The 17,157-nt window shown below is 35.3% G+C and overlaps 1 protein-coding gene across 3 annotated transcripts; it reads left to right on the forward strand.

Moving 5' to 3' along the window:
• Positions 1–1,181: 1,181 nt before the first annotated feature.
• LOC131682424 (uncharacterized) lies at positions 1,182–16,935 on the forward strand. Of its 3 annotated transcripts, XM_058963873.1 has the most exons (5): positions 1,182–1,374; positions 2,158–2,232; positions 2,697–3,285; positions 15,988–16,394; positions 16,461–16,934. In XM_058963873.1, exons 2-5 carry the CDS (start codon positions 2,189–2,191, stop codon positions 16,651–16,653), a joined length of 1,233 nt encoding a protein of 410 aa, XP_058819856.1. In that variant the 5' UTR covers positions 1,182–1,374; positions 2,158–2,188; the 3' UTR covers positions 16,654–16,934. The 3 variants fall into 3 exon arrangements, with proteins under 3 accessions (XP_058819856.1, XP_058819858.1, XP_058819857.1); XM_058963875.1 differs by lacking the exon at positions 2,158–2,232 and having other exon boundaries at positions 2,702–3,285; positions 16,461–16,935; XM_058963874.1 differs by lacking the exon at positions 2,158–2,232.
• Positions 16,936–17,157: the final 222 nt, after the last annotated feature.

A 17,157-nucleotide genomic window follows, 5' to 3' on the forward strand; every position in this document is an offset into this window, starting at 1 on the left:
TAGATGAACGAAATGAATTCGTGCAACCAACGAGATTGTTCGTAACATACACAAACGTTTATTAAAATAAACGAAACATTTCGTTTCGTTCACGAAAAATAGTGTCGTTATCAACGATAACATTCGTGCAGTGTACATTAAACGTGTAAAATTTACGAAAGCCTTCGTTCACCAAGCGGCCATTCTTTTTCATGAAATGAACGAAACCTACTAGTTACAATGCACGAAAGTACTTCGTTGCAGAAAACAACGAATGAATTCGTGCATTGCATGATCGATTTCATTATATTTACGAATTTATATTATCAGTGTATGTTGCCCCCAAATTTTGCTGCTAGGGGCGGCTGCTCCCGCCGCGCGCCGCCACTACATCTACGCCATGATGGTGAAGATTCTGTGTAGGTAGTAATTTGTACATGCTGGAGGATGCAATGAATGGTAAGTCAGGACAATACCGTGCCAAGGACATAAAATCTGAATAATAAAGTGCGGATTTTAATACTACTAGCTATGTAAGCGGCAAGAGAAGTGCTGCTAACGTATCATCTGCTGAGAAAGAACAAAATATGCCAAGCGGTCACAATTCAATGGTATAAAGAAGTAAAAAGACACCACCAGTAATGATCATTTAGTCACAACTGTGTCGAAAAACAACGTTTCATGATTGTCGTGTTTTTCACCGAGAAAAGGAAAGAGAAAAGGAATTAGTCTCGGGTAATAGTACTAGAAAGATAGATCTGCTGAAAAAACAATCATCGATCATTATATGTCACTACTCTCACTCGCCCATTCGAAACAACAAAAATCTCCCGAAATAGCCAAAAAACAGTGTCTACTAAGCATTGCTACTCGAGACAAGGGAGACGGCCGGCATCAATCAGTAAGGAAAAACACGAATTTTCGCCATCGCAGCGATTCTCTCCTATCTTCTCGTTCATGTTTTTCGCTGCTCTTGGCTCCCACCGAGCTCACAGCTGATTGGTGTGTTCAAACAGAACTGCATTGACACTGATGATCATGAGCACAAACAACATGCTAGACAACAGTCAGTGGCCAAAAAACACACCCACACATGCAAGGTTTAATGACCACCGACCATCACTGCAAATGATCACTTGGACGAACGAATGGAGGAGATTGAATTTTCTTTACCCACCAGAGAAAAATCCTCCCAACAGACGATCATTCGTAGTTTGAATTCGCTGACGGACGGTAAGACAACACGATTTTGTCTCATCAGGAGTACAATTTTGAAAGGAAAATTAGGAAAGACATAGTGATCTTTTGAAAGATTCGTAGAGTATTGAGCAATTAAAGGCAACGAAGCAGTGATATAACAGTGTCTACAGGGGAAAAACAACTACTAAATTACAGGTTCGTTAAGTACTTATAAAAGTGGTGTTTAGTTCAACCAAGATTAACTTTCTATAAATACGAGAAAATTCCAATTCCTACTTTTTGCCATTTTTCATGGTGAAAACAGGTAAACTTGTTAAGTAATAGTACGTTAACATGGCCATGTTTTTCCATTTGCATAGATGATTGCGTAAACATTCTTAAATTTGTTGATAACTGGAAACAAGCGAATTTCAATCCCGAAGTATCAGTTGGTGGCTATCAACCTTTCAACTCTAGATAGAGATGGAACCCAAATTTACAAGCTTGTTATCTAAGTGACCAATGAAATTTTTCACCTTTCAAAGATGGCGGCCATCTCGTAAAGACGACAAAAACTGGTACCAATGACGGCGGCAATGATTCTATCTATAAACACCACACCTCTTAGAAGAAGAAAAAACGATGTTTCGTGTTTTCTTTCAACATTTTCTCAATTTTCGGACTCAACTTTTTATTTTCAAATTTTACCGTACCCATTCAGCTATAGTTTTATCAACCATCGCTGTTGGGTCGCGTAAGCGAGAATCTGGTCAGGTCCAACTCAACAGATTTTCTCATTCTCTGACGTCCGCCACTCTAGATTGAGCGCTTCTTTTTTCGTCACCATCAGCAAAACAACAATACATACCGTACGAACTTGAAATTTCTAAAAATATACCGTCTGCAATCTGAATGGAGGAATGTGTCCGCACAATGACTCTAAGCGGAATACTTTATATGAGTACTCAAGTTAATTAGATTTTCACCTTTCCCCAAAAGCCGCCAACTGTGAAGAAGAATCTAAGTCACCATGGAAAAATCAAGCCGACCGATTAGAAACCGCAAACGAAGTAGGTTAGTCGAGCAAATTAACGCAGCTGTCGCGATGTGAATGAAATCCTACGCGTGGAACTTGTTTTCACACACGCTAAAACAATAATGCTTCGTCTGTTTGAACCGTTTTAAATTTAAACTTACATCAAAACCAACATGTTTCATGTAATTTTGCATGTTTTTCCATCGTTTTTGTTGCGAGACGCATACTTGTATTGGTATGGCAAGAACAGCGAACTTAAAGAGTGATTCTACATTTCGTGTTTTGTCGATGCGCGTGCGTAATCTTTACAATCACACTAATGATACTCACATACGATTCGCGTGCAACCAAGCAACCACCCGCCAGAACAGGTTGCCTTACCAACGGATGTTTGTTTTTGTTTGCAGTTGAGTTTGTTGACATTTAACCAACCAATACTACTGAGAAACAATTGTTCGCAGTCACATTCACTGATCTAGTTTATTCTAATATTTTGGTTTAGAAAAGCGTGGCCACCAGGGGACGCGCATCGGCCGATCAAACGTCTCTTCACGCCCGAGATCAAGCGCATGCTGAAGGATTGGCTCGTACGACGACGGGAGAATCCCTACCCGAACCGGGAGGAGAAAAAGCAGCTTGCCTGTGAAACGGGTCTAACCTATACGCAAATTTGCAACTGGTTCGCCAACTGGCGTCGAAAGCTTAAAAATTCCGGCAACGACCCGATCAAGAAGACGTGGGGAATTCTGATCAAGAACTACAACACCAGTGCCAAGGGTAACGTGGAACAGTTCAGCATATGCTCCAACGATAGCATTTGGGGCGAAAATGGTGATGATTCGCAGGAATCGAGAACACCTCCGCCGAGCTTTCCAAGGCGACAGTATGTGGCGTACAATGGTGCTATCAACAACAATAACAACTGTAACGGGTTCATAAATTATATGCAGTTTGTGGAGCGAAGAGCCAGTGATACCTCCGAAGACGAGAATGCTCCCAACTATTCGAGAGAAAGGTTCTACGATCACTGCTACACGCCTAAGAACTACAATGCAGTTTTTGGGCTGCCTGGTCAAAATCATTGTGGGCCGGTAAGTTTTTACCCGAAATAAATTATGTATGATGTATAGAACTAGGGACGTGCAGGTGTTTTACGGGCGATAAGTGGATTTAGAAGCGAAAAAACGCTTAGTTCTCGACCAACATATGATTACGGCTTAAAATTCAACTGTCAAAATTCTCTTTAAAAGGAAATTCCGGATAAACCGTTACTGGTCAAACACAGTTCACAGCAGGTAGTGAAAGAGAAAAGTTTTCTCTTTTGTTTACTTCCAACATCTGCGATTGGTGAGAAACGGTTTTTTGGAATTTCCACTCAAAGTGAATTTTGACAGTCGGATTTTACGCCCTAATCATATGTTTGTCGAGAATTAGACACATTACTGCCCATCATATTTTTGATATGCAGTAAAAATTGATGTTTCCGGTTGGAAAAATTTAAATGGTCATTCTAATACAAATATTTTTATACACAAGCTAGATGATATTGTAAGGATTCACTGGTAAAACTTTTACAATCATTGGTTTCAGTGGTTCCTTAAATATCTCGGTCGCTGCAAATGGTTGGTCTCGGATATCGAAAACTAGCAAAAATTTGTAACCGCTTAAGAGTAAATTGAATCATAAAAACACATAAAGTTATCCAAACATATTCAGCAAAATATGTGCACAATATTAACTCTTATTCTGATTGCATATTATATGAACGACTGAAAATAAAAGTCGTGAGGATAGAACATGCTTCACAAAACCCATTTCAAACATATTAGAGTATAAAAATCGGAAATGAACTTCAAACATAAAAATCGGACACGAATCCTTCAGCATCGCTTAAAAAGTTCTCACCCGTAAAACAAGGCAAGGTTGAATCGTCAATATAAAATCCATTTAAAAAAAATAAATCGTTCGCAGGAGCATCCGTATATCGTGATGTTCAAGATTAAAAGCCAGCTAAGAAAAAGTACTTTGTAAGAATCAGAAATGTTTTTTTCCGGTTTTTATACTGAAGGTTTTTTTTATCCGACTCTTACAAAGGAGAGTCCTTGACCAATTTTTATATTTGAAGTTTGTATCCGTTTTTTATATTCTAATAGATTTGAAGCGGGTTTTACGAAGCATATTCTGGCCTTGCAACTTTTATTTTTGGTCGCTCATATACAGTGTATTTGATGCGTGCTTAAGTACTTCTCAAGGTGTGATAGAGGATCATAATTGAGGTAAAAATTGTTCTACGCATACCATCAAATCTCAACCGTCAAAGAGTTTTTCTTTTTCTGTGAATTAGTTGTTTTTCATAAAATACCTCTAACACAAATAGTATACTTTGCATTGCCGTCCTTTTAGGCCCATTTAAAAGCAGAGGTAATTTTTCAAAAAATAAAAGTCTCAAACATGTCAGTTGATGAATTTAAGTAACCTTTTTGAGGCGAAGTAGTTACAAATTACGGCATTTTCGTTTTTGACTTTACACTGCACACTACACGGTGTAGTCGGTGTTAAACTCATTCTAACTTGGGTGTAATCAGTCTATCCCTTTTTTGCATTACACGGGTGTACCACCAGATATAATTGAAAACGCTATTAGTGTTACCGTGAAAGACCCGATATTTTTTCAAAACATTAAATTGCATGGTGCTACAAAATACAAAAAAATTGAATGTACTTTTAAAGTGATCTGTACAAGGTTATAAGTCTAGTGAAATACAACATAAAACCACGTTAGATCATTTTAATAAACTTTCAAAATATTGATTTCTAGCAAAAAAATATTTTTCAGGATAACAAGTAAGGCTAGTAAACGCATTTGAAGACGGAATGAGACAAACTTCAACTCCAGTATTACTATAGAGGGCCGCCTTGGGGAGATCTGATTTTTCCAGCATTTGTTGTGCTTTTCTTGCACTTTAATTTGTTTACCGAGTGGTGTGCCCGTTTTTGCCCGTTTAAAAGTTTTCGGTTTTGGGAAAAGAGCTATTTTCAATCAAAAAACTCCACACATACTAGCGATAGCAAGTTTCCGTCTTCGGCAAAGTAATGTAGTTTAACAGTCCAAACAATGTATTAGAACATTTATATAATGGAAAAAATCTAGAAGAAAACTTATAGCGAAAAAACTTTTTCAAGTTTTCGAGGGGCCTTTCACGAATAATGTCCTGTATCTCAAAAAGCTTAAAAGCTAGAGAGTTCAGGTCTTCAGATAAAGTATTTATAATAAGTTTCTCCACAACTTTGATGAAGTAAGTATTTTTCTATCTGAATTATTGAAGCCAAATAAATTTTGTAACTCACTACTAAGGGGATTAATCAACAATCCAATAAGACGGAAAGAAGGGGAGTTCTAGTCCAATAATTTTTTTCAAAGACATCACTTTGCTAAAATCAACAGTTTTGACGCAATCTAAAAAACTCTCTTTTTTGCTCTTTGGGACCACTGTGCGATGGGTGCCGAAACTTGAAAAAATTTGGGTCAACAAATACCGAGGTTAACCCTTTGCTTTATATGGGTTTTCAGGGTCGCTGATTCTGATTCTGATGTCGAGAATGAAAATTCAAAATGGCGGATCCAATATGGCGACTGGGCGACCCAAAACTCCCCCATGAATCAAGTTTTATACTGACTGTAACAAAATTTGCCAATTTCGAAAGAAATGGTTGCTATTTTGTAGCCGCCATTTTAAATTTTCGAATTCTGACATCAGAATCGTAATCAGCGACCCCAAAAACTCCCGTAAATCGAGTTTTATGCTCATTGTAAAAAAATCGCAAAATTCGAAGAAAAGAATGGCTGCTATTGTGTAGCCGCCATTTTGAATTTTCAAATTCTGTTTTCAGAATCGTAATCAGCGACCTCAAAAACCACATAATCTATTTTTATGCTAGTTTAGAAGTTATCCCTGTCTCTCAAAATCTTTTACAGACCAACATAATAATAAACTCTATTTTTGCATATTTTGATAATTTTTTTCGAAAAAACTGACCTACGAAAAATTCTGCAAAAAAACTATTATTTAGTTCAATGTTTGGGGTACTTTCAAAAAAAAATAGATCTCTAGGACTTTTAGTTCACACACAACCGAATTTATTGTATAAAAACATATTTACGAGTTTTAATTGTTTATAACCAATAAGTAATTAACAAATTGACAAAAAAATGTGTGCTAGTTGCACTCCTTAAATTTCTAAGAATTGATAAAAAAAATCGTAATTAGATGTCAACGCTAACTAGAAAACCAATCAAACTTAGGAGAAGTAGGTGGGACGTATACGTCCCACTGCGTTGCAAAAGGTAAAAGAGGCAGTAAACCTGTATTTTTCAGGTTTAGGGGTAATTTTGGGAAAGATGCCGCACTCTCTATTTCTCGTATATAAAGTCACTTTTGTACGGTAATATTATATTGCGAGTTTGTCTTTAGAAGAATTACAATAATGGAGACGTAAAATAATCCTCATTATTAACTCAAAAAATTTTATTAATTATTATGTGCGTCCAGTTGCATCGCAAAGTTCCAATAACTTTCAGAACCATATCAAAATTTGTTTTGTTAATTCTAGAGAAAATTTTCAATAGGACGTAAGTAACAATGAGAGATTCTCTTTGGGGTCTTTCTCTTCTGTTCATTACTCGGCCATTTCAGCATTTACTACTCTACTCTTTGCATAATATTCTAGTAAAAACCGTCGGCTTTCGATATGTACTGGAAAATTGGGGCAAAGTGTTGTAATGACGTCGTAATAAACGAAAGAGAAAGTAAACAAAGAGAGGCTCTCAATGTTACTTACGTCCTATTGAAAATTTTCTCTTGAATTGTTTGATTTTCGATTTTGGCCTTTGATCATGAACACGGTCATCTATAATTTCAGAGGCGGTATCTCTCCCCTATATGTGAGAGATGCCGCATCAATACTACGGGTGAGATGCCGCACTCGATGGCGGAGGATACGCAGCTAAAATGAATCTTTTTCACTTCGGAATGTCATTAAATAAACATTTGCGTCAGTTATACACGCAGAAAAAATCAGTAAGAAGAAACAAATTTTGGTTTCAATCAACAATTTTCCTGTTTGATATAGTGATGAACAAAATTTGGGTTTGATTCAATAAATACTGTTGCTTGAAATTACCAACAGTTTCATTTGTTGTCTTTTCTATAATTTCAACAAATATTTCGTTTGAAACAACAAAATCATGATAAGTTTAACCGAACAAACTAGTTTAAAGTTCAGTAACTTTAGTATTAACCAAAAGAGAGAACAACACAAATTTAGTTGAAATCAAACAAAGATTCTTTTGGTTTCTAACAAAGGGATCAGTTTGATCTAACAAATTTAGTTTTGTTTCAACATTCTATTTAAAATACAAATTTTGTTAAACTAAACCAAATACATGCTTCGAGAAACGCCCATTTCAGTTTGAAACAGTCATTTGTCAAGTTTGAAATTCAACTAAACGTTTTGCTGCTTCAACAATCAAACCCGCTAGAAATTCATATTCTTCGGTAGGTGGTAGTTCTTCCGCCGAAACAAGAAAAGTGGAAATTAAAGCTTGGTATTTTTTCCAATCAATATTTCGTGTGAAGTCATTAGGGACATTGATTGAATTCGTGAGGCCTAATTCACTGTTAATTGAAATGACGGCTGGCAAATGATCGCTACCGTGAGGATCAGGTACAACCTTCCACGTGCAATTCAAGACCAATTTCTAAAAAAAAGCATGAACTTGTTCACAGTGAAAATTTTCTCGCCTACATTTTTTTCCTTTCGGTAATACATTTTTGAAGATTTTTTAGGGGTACGATGTTGTTTTGTTATAAAAATAATGCATAATCCGAACTTTTTTTTGAATCATCGTCATACAAATAAGTGACGCGCATATGAGCGAATGAAAACCCTCAGTTAGTTTTTGTAAACATAGCAAACAATGAAACAGGACTGTTTCTCTCTTTGTCCGATAAAAACTTATCACTTCTCAAATTCGTGGTAATGTCACAGCGCCTATCAGTTAGATGATATGCTGTCTGAAATAACAACAAAGTTTAGAGAATTGTCATATGCGAAAGATGTTTCAAGGGAGACGGGAGAAGAAAAGACTCACGCTGCAAGCAAACTCAAATCCAATCATGCATTTTGCATTTTACGTTCGGCCTTATTAGAAATCATTTTATGAAACACCAAAAAGATAAATTATTTGGGTTTTTTATTCAAAAACACCGGGGCAGTGGATTGCACTAGTGTTGCACTTTCTAGCGGAAGAGCAGGTCACTAGACGTGTTTCATTCCCACTTCTGCTAGAAAGTGCAAAACCAGTGCAATCCACCGCCCCGGGGGTTTTCAATGAAAATCGACGTATCTTGTTTGTAGTCACATTAAATTATTACCAAATACAAATTTGTATTTGTTATTACGCTGTTTTGAAATGATTATCTTGATTATCTCTTCCGAATGTAAATAAAGATAAATAGTTCGTAAAAGACGTGAACGAAATTATTTTCTCGCATGGAAATTTACAGTGCCATAATTAGTGAACGGCATTCTATGGTGGCGACATCATCCCAACCACGATGGTTTCAAGCAACTTAGGCTAAACGTCAAGTTGCGGGAGGGTTGGATCTAATGCACTTGGTCGTGCGTGTGATCTGGGGCACTAAACGTTTTGTTGATTCAAAAAGGCCTGATTCTTCTGCGTGTAGGGTCCCAATAAGGTATATCCACAAACTAACGGACTTAACACCGTGACATATAGGATAAATTAGAGCCGTAGCGTGGTCTTCTGGCGCCCTTGGCGGAGACTCAGCTTTGCGCCCCATGCGTCATTTACCTACGCTAGCAGCGTTACCCAGTTAAGCTCAGCCGGAAATGAACCGGAATTCTGGCTGGTTCCAGTTCGTATTCCGGCTCCAGTGACACAACCGATTCTAGTTAGAATCGGTTGTGTCACTGGAGCCCGTGTACGAACTGGAACCAGCCAGAATTCCAGTTCAATTCCGGCTGAGTTTTACTGGGTATCAGCGAATATGCCGCAGTGAATATGTATCTGTAAGACAATCTATCCGAAAAGTAACCTGCATTCCAATGTACCGCAAAGACGTAAGGTTTAAAGAATGGTTTTTAGTCTATTTCGGCAAAGCCATCAGTGTGGAGCACTAACAGAACAGTTTTTTGGAATTAAAAATATATATTTCACTGCCGATTTGTCTCGAATGATTGGAAAAAAGTAACCGAATTGTATAGCGCATTGCGCACATAATAAGTGCGACTGAAAGTGCGGAAACGCGAATAAAACTGCGCTTTTACATTGAATCGCCTTGGTGTCTATTACGCACTTATGTATTATCCAACGCGGAATAAGTGCGCCTCATACATGAAAACGATTCAATGCAAAAGCGCACTTTTATAAGAAAAATCGCACTTTCATGGAGTCCAGTTTTAAATGCCACGAATAATATAACCAAAACAAAAGGTCTCTATGCAAAACTTCAGCTCAATCAGACATGATAAAAGAGTCGGGCTTTGAATCTTTGAATATTCAAAAAATTCGTAGTTTTAATTCAGAATGGCTTAGATGGCCATAAAATGTCAAGATTTAATGTCATCTCGAAAACTTTTTTTGTGGATAGCCTTACGGGACTTGGAAAATATGGGAGTTTGGAAAGGTAGCTTTTAATTTCTTTTTGATGCAAAAAGTCTTAGAAATGTATGAAACATTTGATCTTGTATCATACCGTGATTTTTATATAGGTCTTGTCCTCTGGAGAATTTCGAAAAAATATCAATTTTTTCGAATTGTCACCACAATAAGACAGTCAACGGAAAGCGTCTTTAAAACTCTTTTAAAAGTATCAACCTTCTACCGTTGCAGTTTTAAATACTCACAGTTTTAAAACGCATTTATTGTGAACAATTTGATTTGTGGCTGTACTGGTGAAGAGTAATTCGCTAATTGCCATTATTATGATTGCCACAGAGTCGCCATTTGTAAAAGCTTTTTGTCATGAAATACAAATAATTGAAACTTTTCTAAATGAGAGAATGTAGAATAAGTACCTGCTTTAAACTGTTATCAAAATATTAGTAATAATTGAACATGGTGAAATTAATTGGTATGCAAATTGAAACGAATTAGTTATTTTAAATTATTTAGCTTTGCGTATTTGTTTGCTAAAACAGCATTATAATTAAAGCGAAGGTATGCGATTCTCAATTTTATTTCTACATTAACGATAAAATTTGAACCGCATGTTCTTCGTGACTAGGAAAGTTCTTAAAACTCGCAAGTTCAATATCAGATTTCACTAACCTGATTATTAAAATCACGCGCGCTCTGGTTATTTCTTTTCACGAATGGATTAGAAATAAAGAAAATGTTCATATTATTTATTTACATTTAAGCTGCTGTCAAAAGCAACGATAAATAAAAAAAGGTTTAAAGCTTATTTAAAAAGGGATCAATAATTCGAAACAAATTTAATATTGTTCTTAAAGCGGTTTTAAAAACCTTTTCGAGAATATATGAGCTGCTTCAGACGAGTTTTATGAGTTTTTCGTGCATTCTTAAACAAGCTTTAAAAACTTAATGTAGATTGGGCCAACTAGTTGGAATGTGATCTTAAAGCGGTGGTTAGGAGTTTTCCATGGAGTTGAAAGTTTTAATGCTGGTTTTACAAAAAAAAATCTCGAAAACCGCTTACAGATTTTAATAAAACTAAAATTGTTACTTGAGATATCTGTATATAGACCAATATATTGAGGAGACTATTTTTAGGAGCTGTGACTTGGTTTGTTAATTGCTCATTACGGTGCACATCATTACATTCGAGTCATTAGTCCAAGTGCCATCACGACATTCCAGTTATGTCCCTGACATTATCCACCCATCATTTTGCACATACAAGTGAAACAAAGCTACGACTTATTCAGTGATGACAGATATTTTGCCCAGATAAGCTCCGGATTGTGATATTCTGTCTTTTATGAAGGACTATCCGGTTTACATGGCCACCCACAAAAGTGAGATCGACAGTGTAGTCACCGATTCGAGTTTGTTATGCGTGGATCTACTGAAGCACGGAGTTGGACTCCTTGCTCCGGTAAACAAACATTTTGAATGGCAATCGCACTGGACGGGATAAAATGGTGTGTCCTCTCAAAATTCGTGTCAGGTAACCTTTGACAGAAGCGTCCACATAACCATACCCCGCATACAAAACGCGCCCGACGAATGTGAAGCATTCCCTCGAAAAATTTTCTTAGTATTTTTTTTACAGAAATACTAAAAAAAATACGCTGCTTACGATCACAAAACATTATGCTCGCATGACTCAGGAGTGTGACTCGGATTATCTCAATGTAGGAGTATCTTTTACTGCTCCGAAGACTTTAGGCAGATAACTTATAAAGGTTTAAATTTGTCTCTTGAGAGGCCATCAAATATACCAGCTCGAGGAATCTCTGACACAAAGTGTTAGTAACACGGTGCTACAAAATAAAAAAAAAATGAATGTAGTTTAAAAGTGATCTTTTAAAGGTTGTAGGTCTGGTCAAATACAACCAGACCTATACCCTCAAAATTTTGATTTATAGCAAAAAAAAACTATTTTTCAATATTTCGGCACACAAATTTTTTCAGCTGATTTTCATTTCTCTTGGTGTTTTGAAAAGCAGAATAAATTACCTTTCCAACGGTATACTATGTTATGTTCTTTTGTTAAAAGTACTATGCGTTTATGGAACAACAATATGAAAGTAACCATTATTTTGGGATTTTTTGAAAATTGCTCAACATTTTTATTAGGAAACGTCTTTGCTTTAATAGAAATTTAAAAAGAAGATTCCGCATCCAACGATCTATTTATAATCAAAATTGGTTGAAAAATGGCAGAGTTATTATTTTTCCCAAATTAGAAACTTGCTCGCATGATCTTTTAAGAGGACGCACAGTGGCGGGTCTCCGAACAGAAATCGGACAAAATGTTGCCCAATCTGGCTGAAAATTACATGTTAGGGTAATTTTGGGGTGCTGAGCTCATTTTTAAAGTCAAAAGTTATAAAGATGAGATAAATTTTGCCATACTGTGTCATCGAACCTTTCTTATTAGCATAACACCATTTTTATGGAAAATCTCGTTTTACTGAATATAACTAAAACTAGACATAATACTTGGATAAAACTACTTTCAATTTCTACAAAGTTTCGATTGCCCAAATTAACCTTATGCTTCAATTGAAGCTTCATTGCCAGAATTAGTAGAGGCATTGGATAATTCAATAGAGTTTCGTTTCAGTGCTCCGTATTCTACACATAAATTAGCCAGGATTACAATCAGAGTTTATGCATTGGACAGATAGTTGATCTCACTGAATTTTTGACATACATATTACTGTGTAACTAGAACTGACACTGAGTTGTACTGAAAACCACAATATACATTTTTCATGATCAATGTGACTAAAAGCATATTTATTTGCGAAAAATACGACTTATAATTTCAAGAATGCTAGTGTTTCAAAAGCAGTCCAGAGACACTTGCAATGGCCACTTGGTCGGTGTTAAGTCAGACCGGACAAAGTTACAAAATCTTAAAAACTGAGATAATGGTAGCACTGGAAAATGAATTTCTTCTAAAACATTGGACTCTTACCAGATTTTAAATAAATTACAATAAACAAGAGTTATGGTAAAAATTATTGTCAAAATATAACGTAAAGGATGCTGTGATTCAAACTTTAAATTCGTTTTTCTCGAAATCCGGTCTGACTTACCACCGACCACTTGCTTTTCGATGAATTTAAATACTTATTCTGGTAGTTTGAACCATTCCTTCGTTTTGTATAGGACTCATAAATCCATATATCCAGAACAAGAATTCCGAACGAAACAATTGGCAAGTGATAAGGATGGGTGGAAAGAGACTGCGTTGTAATCGACTGAATGTACGGCTTTTGTGACATCGACAATAATATAATTGCCAACATAACCTAGACACTTGTCACTCTTTTCTATATACTTCAATACAAATGAATACCGTAAACCGGGGTGACCTTGATCATCGGGGTGACTTTGATCACTCGAAACTTTTTTCGTATATCGCTTATTAAATCAGAATAGTCTACCGAATCATTTTAATTTGAAATGCTTTTTATCCTAAACTTATTAAATACTGATTTGCTATACTTTTTGAGTATATTGTTCGGTTTTTGGGTACAAAAACTACAAAATAGCGAAATTTGACTTTACCTTATTTTTACGATGCTTCATAAAGTGTCTATTTGTTATAAAACAAATAAATCTCAGATTTGAGCAAGAGTAATTAATTACAAGCGATTTTTTTATTTTCCTTTATAGTGGGATGTGCCAAATTTGCTTTTAAGAGTTTGTTTATTTTAAATACAATTTTTGTGAAACTAGTTGCCAATTATTTCAAATTATTTTAAGCTAAAATTCGCAACATTTTTTATTGTTCAATATTCCAACGTGTTAAAATGGATGAAACTTTTTGTATATTAATAAAGCACTGAAATAAACAATTTTAGTGGTTTTAAAGGTTTTCAGAATCTTTTATTCTAGTTGGACACTAATTATACGAATTTTGGTTACTCGAATTTTACAGAACATTGAAATACTATGTATAATACCAATGAACATCTATTTAACAATGAGTACCTTTCCAGAATTAGTTTAAACAAACATTTGAATGAAAAACATTGACATCAAACTTAATGTGGGTGAACATGCAGGTTATCAAAATCACCCCGGAATACGAAAATGGACTTCAACTTGAAATCATTTTTGGAAAAATAGCTGTAAGCGGACAATTTTAGGTAAAACCATCCAATCTTGTTCTCCATACATCAGTACATGGTTTGAAAATACTAAACTTTAAAAACATGCGTTGCGTCTAAAAATATGTAATCATTACTTCGAAAAGTGATCAATGTCACCCCGGTTTACGGTACTATTTACAGATATTGCTATACATGAATCGCATACTCTCTGTCGCTCTCTGTTTAAGGGGCTTGAAAGCTCATGTGACCTTATCTCAGTATACTATATATAATTACGAGTTAAAATACTGGACCTAACAATTCAGAAATCTATGACCAAAAAGATATCTTTTAATACCAAGACAAATTCCTGATTTCTAGATTACTAATTAAGGCGCATCAATAAAGTAGAAACACCAGATGATCTTAAAAACGCCGTCAAGAAAAGAAGAACGAAAACGTACAAAGAATAATGGGATTTTCACAAACATTTCAGAATATTCCGAAACAATGGTTCTGGAATTCGTGCAATTCGTTTTATTCAATCACGTCATTTAAATAACTTTCTTTAAATTTTATTGTATATTCTCATTTTTAGTTCATTCATTGTATGAATTATATTCGTTTTGTTTATTTTTTTTTATTTTAATTATTTGACTCAAATTAAATATATGATCATTTCATTTTAATGATTTTTTATCATTTAGCATTCTTTTTATTCATTTTGACCTTATTTTATCCATTGTATCTATGTATGCATTCCAATCAGTTTATTATGTCATGCATCTTATTCGTATCATTCATTTAACTTATTTTATTCACTTTTTTCGTGTTACGCAATTTTATATTATTCACACATTTTATTAATTTTTTCATTTTAATAATCTGACTAATTTTGTTCAGTCATTCATTTTATTCATTTCATCTAGAACGTTAATTAGACACAACTTAATTTATTCTTTTAATTCCCAATTAATTTCATAACATTTTTAATATTGTATAATTTTCATTTGAGCTTATTTGATCTATTTATTCTATAAATTTGATTTATATTAATCATTCTGCCCATTTTATGGATAACTTTTTTTGACCTTTTTCCTTATAATTATTTTAATTTTATTTGTTTTATTATTTTTCTATTATTTATTCAGTTTATTCGAAGTGTTATTCGTGCAGGACTCGAAACTGTGCTTATCTCACATCTAGTTGCTTGCCAACTTCGCGTGAGTTCGGCAAACTAATGAATAATACAACAGTGATATGTGTAAGAATTTTGATATTAAGATTTATTTGAAACGTGCCGTGGGTCTTTTAATTTTTTTACAATAAGTAAAAAATTAAAAAAATGGTAACGCGATTTTTTCCCTTCAAAATGGTGTATCTCAGGATCCGCTCAAATTATATTGAGATTATAAGTGTTTCTTGTGTAAAAATGTCCGAGGAACACGATGGCATCAGAATTTTCAAAATTAAAATATATGTATTGGGAGAATTTTTTTTTTTTAATATTTAACTGAAAATATCGCATAGTTGACAGCACTTCCGCCATAAATTTATATTTTTTCTAGACTCCTTGAAAATTTTTCTTCAAAAGCCATCCAGCGGTTTAATTCTAGAGTCAATAGAACCGGAGATATGATCAAAAGAAAATCAATGGTTTTGGCAATTTGTCAAAACGGGGGGTGCTCCCATGACCCGAGGAGTGGTTCAATTGACACAAAAATTGGCCCTAGATGAACAATTCCTCCAAATTTAGTTCAAATCCGTGAAGGTCGATTACACGTGCCTTGATCACTTCGCGTGGAATGACCCATATATTTTCAATACCCGTTTGCTGCATTATAGTACGAAAAACTAATTTCTTATGTTGGACCAATCTACTCTACATACACTTTCAATCTCGTCGAGGTTAACCAGTCTTTAAACACCCGTAGAAGTTTTTAATATCTTTAATGATAATCCAATTTTTTGTACAGATAACGTCCCACATCGCAGAATGCAGACCTGATTTCAACACGAACACAACCTCCATTATAACGGCCAGTTTTCCCCATGCATATAGAGCGGACAATGGAACCTACTACCTTACACCAAGCACAACAGTGTCCCCAGCACATAACAATAAAAGTACCAACAAATACAAAAACAGCATCATGGAAAAATACCTACGTGACCTGAACGAAGTAGAACCGGAAGTCCTACCCAGTGTTGGTGAACAAACGGATCCCGAGAATCCGTTCCAACAGGTTACGGGTCAATCACAACCGGCCGCCCAACAACCGAACGGCGAAGTCCGTGGCCCGCCCTCCCTTTCAAAATGGCTCGAAAGTACGGCCAAGTTCACTCCCTCCAAAAATAACTACATTGACTGGAACCAGCCTGGGTATGTGTTATTATAATTGTACGAATTGTGTTAAATACCTTATTTATCGATCTCTGTAAAATTTAGAAAATCATCCTCGACGAAAAAGCGCTGCGATTCTAATTGCATCAATCATCCGATTTCATCGTCGCCACAACAGTCAGCATCCCAATTGCCGCAGAACGTGGGGGAGCAGGAAATGCATCAGAAGGATGAGATCGATGCCGCCGAAGCGTTGACGCGGCTAGCAAACAATTTCCGGTTAAAGTTTTATACCTGACGTAATGCAACTTTATAGCAATTTGTATATTCTAAGCAATAGCATTCCCAAGTGTACGCTACTTCATAGATTATGCTTTATTAGTTGAATTTTGTACGTTTGATTACATAGTACATACTAGAACAATTAATTTGTGTGACTGAAGCCATAGAAACTGCACCATTTATTTACCGTAAACATTGTATGTTAGACCTCATAGAGTTATAGTTACATGTTACGTTTTATTGTTTGTTATGGTAAGTTGATTAATTTGAAAAGACTTGAATAAATTGCTCATTTAAACCAACACACCAACCAAAATCGATTTTCACAAACCGATCCTTTTAATTAAAAAAAATCGGTGTTGTAAAACATCGATCCTAAAAGATCGAATGAAAAAAATAATATGCTAATGAATACAAAAACTTTTCTAATGGGGTTTTCGATTGATTGACACCGGTGTAGTGAAGTGCACTGGTTTTGCACTTTCTAGCAGAAGTGTCAATGGAACATACCCAGTTTTCT

Source organism: Topomyia yanbarensis, chromosome 2, assembly GCF_030247195.1.
Source record: "Topomyia yanbarensis strain Yona2022 chromosome 2, ASM3024719v1, whole genome shotgun sequence".
Taxonomy (NCBI): Eukaryota; Metazoa; Arthropoda; class Insecta; order Diptera; family Culicidae; genus Topomyia; species Topomyia yanbarensis.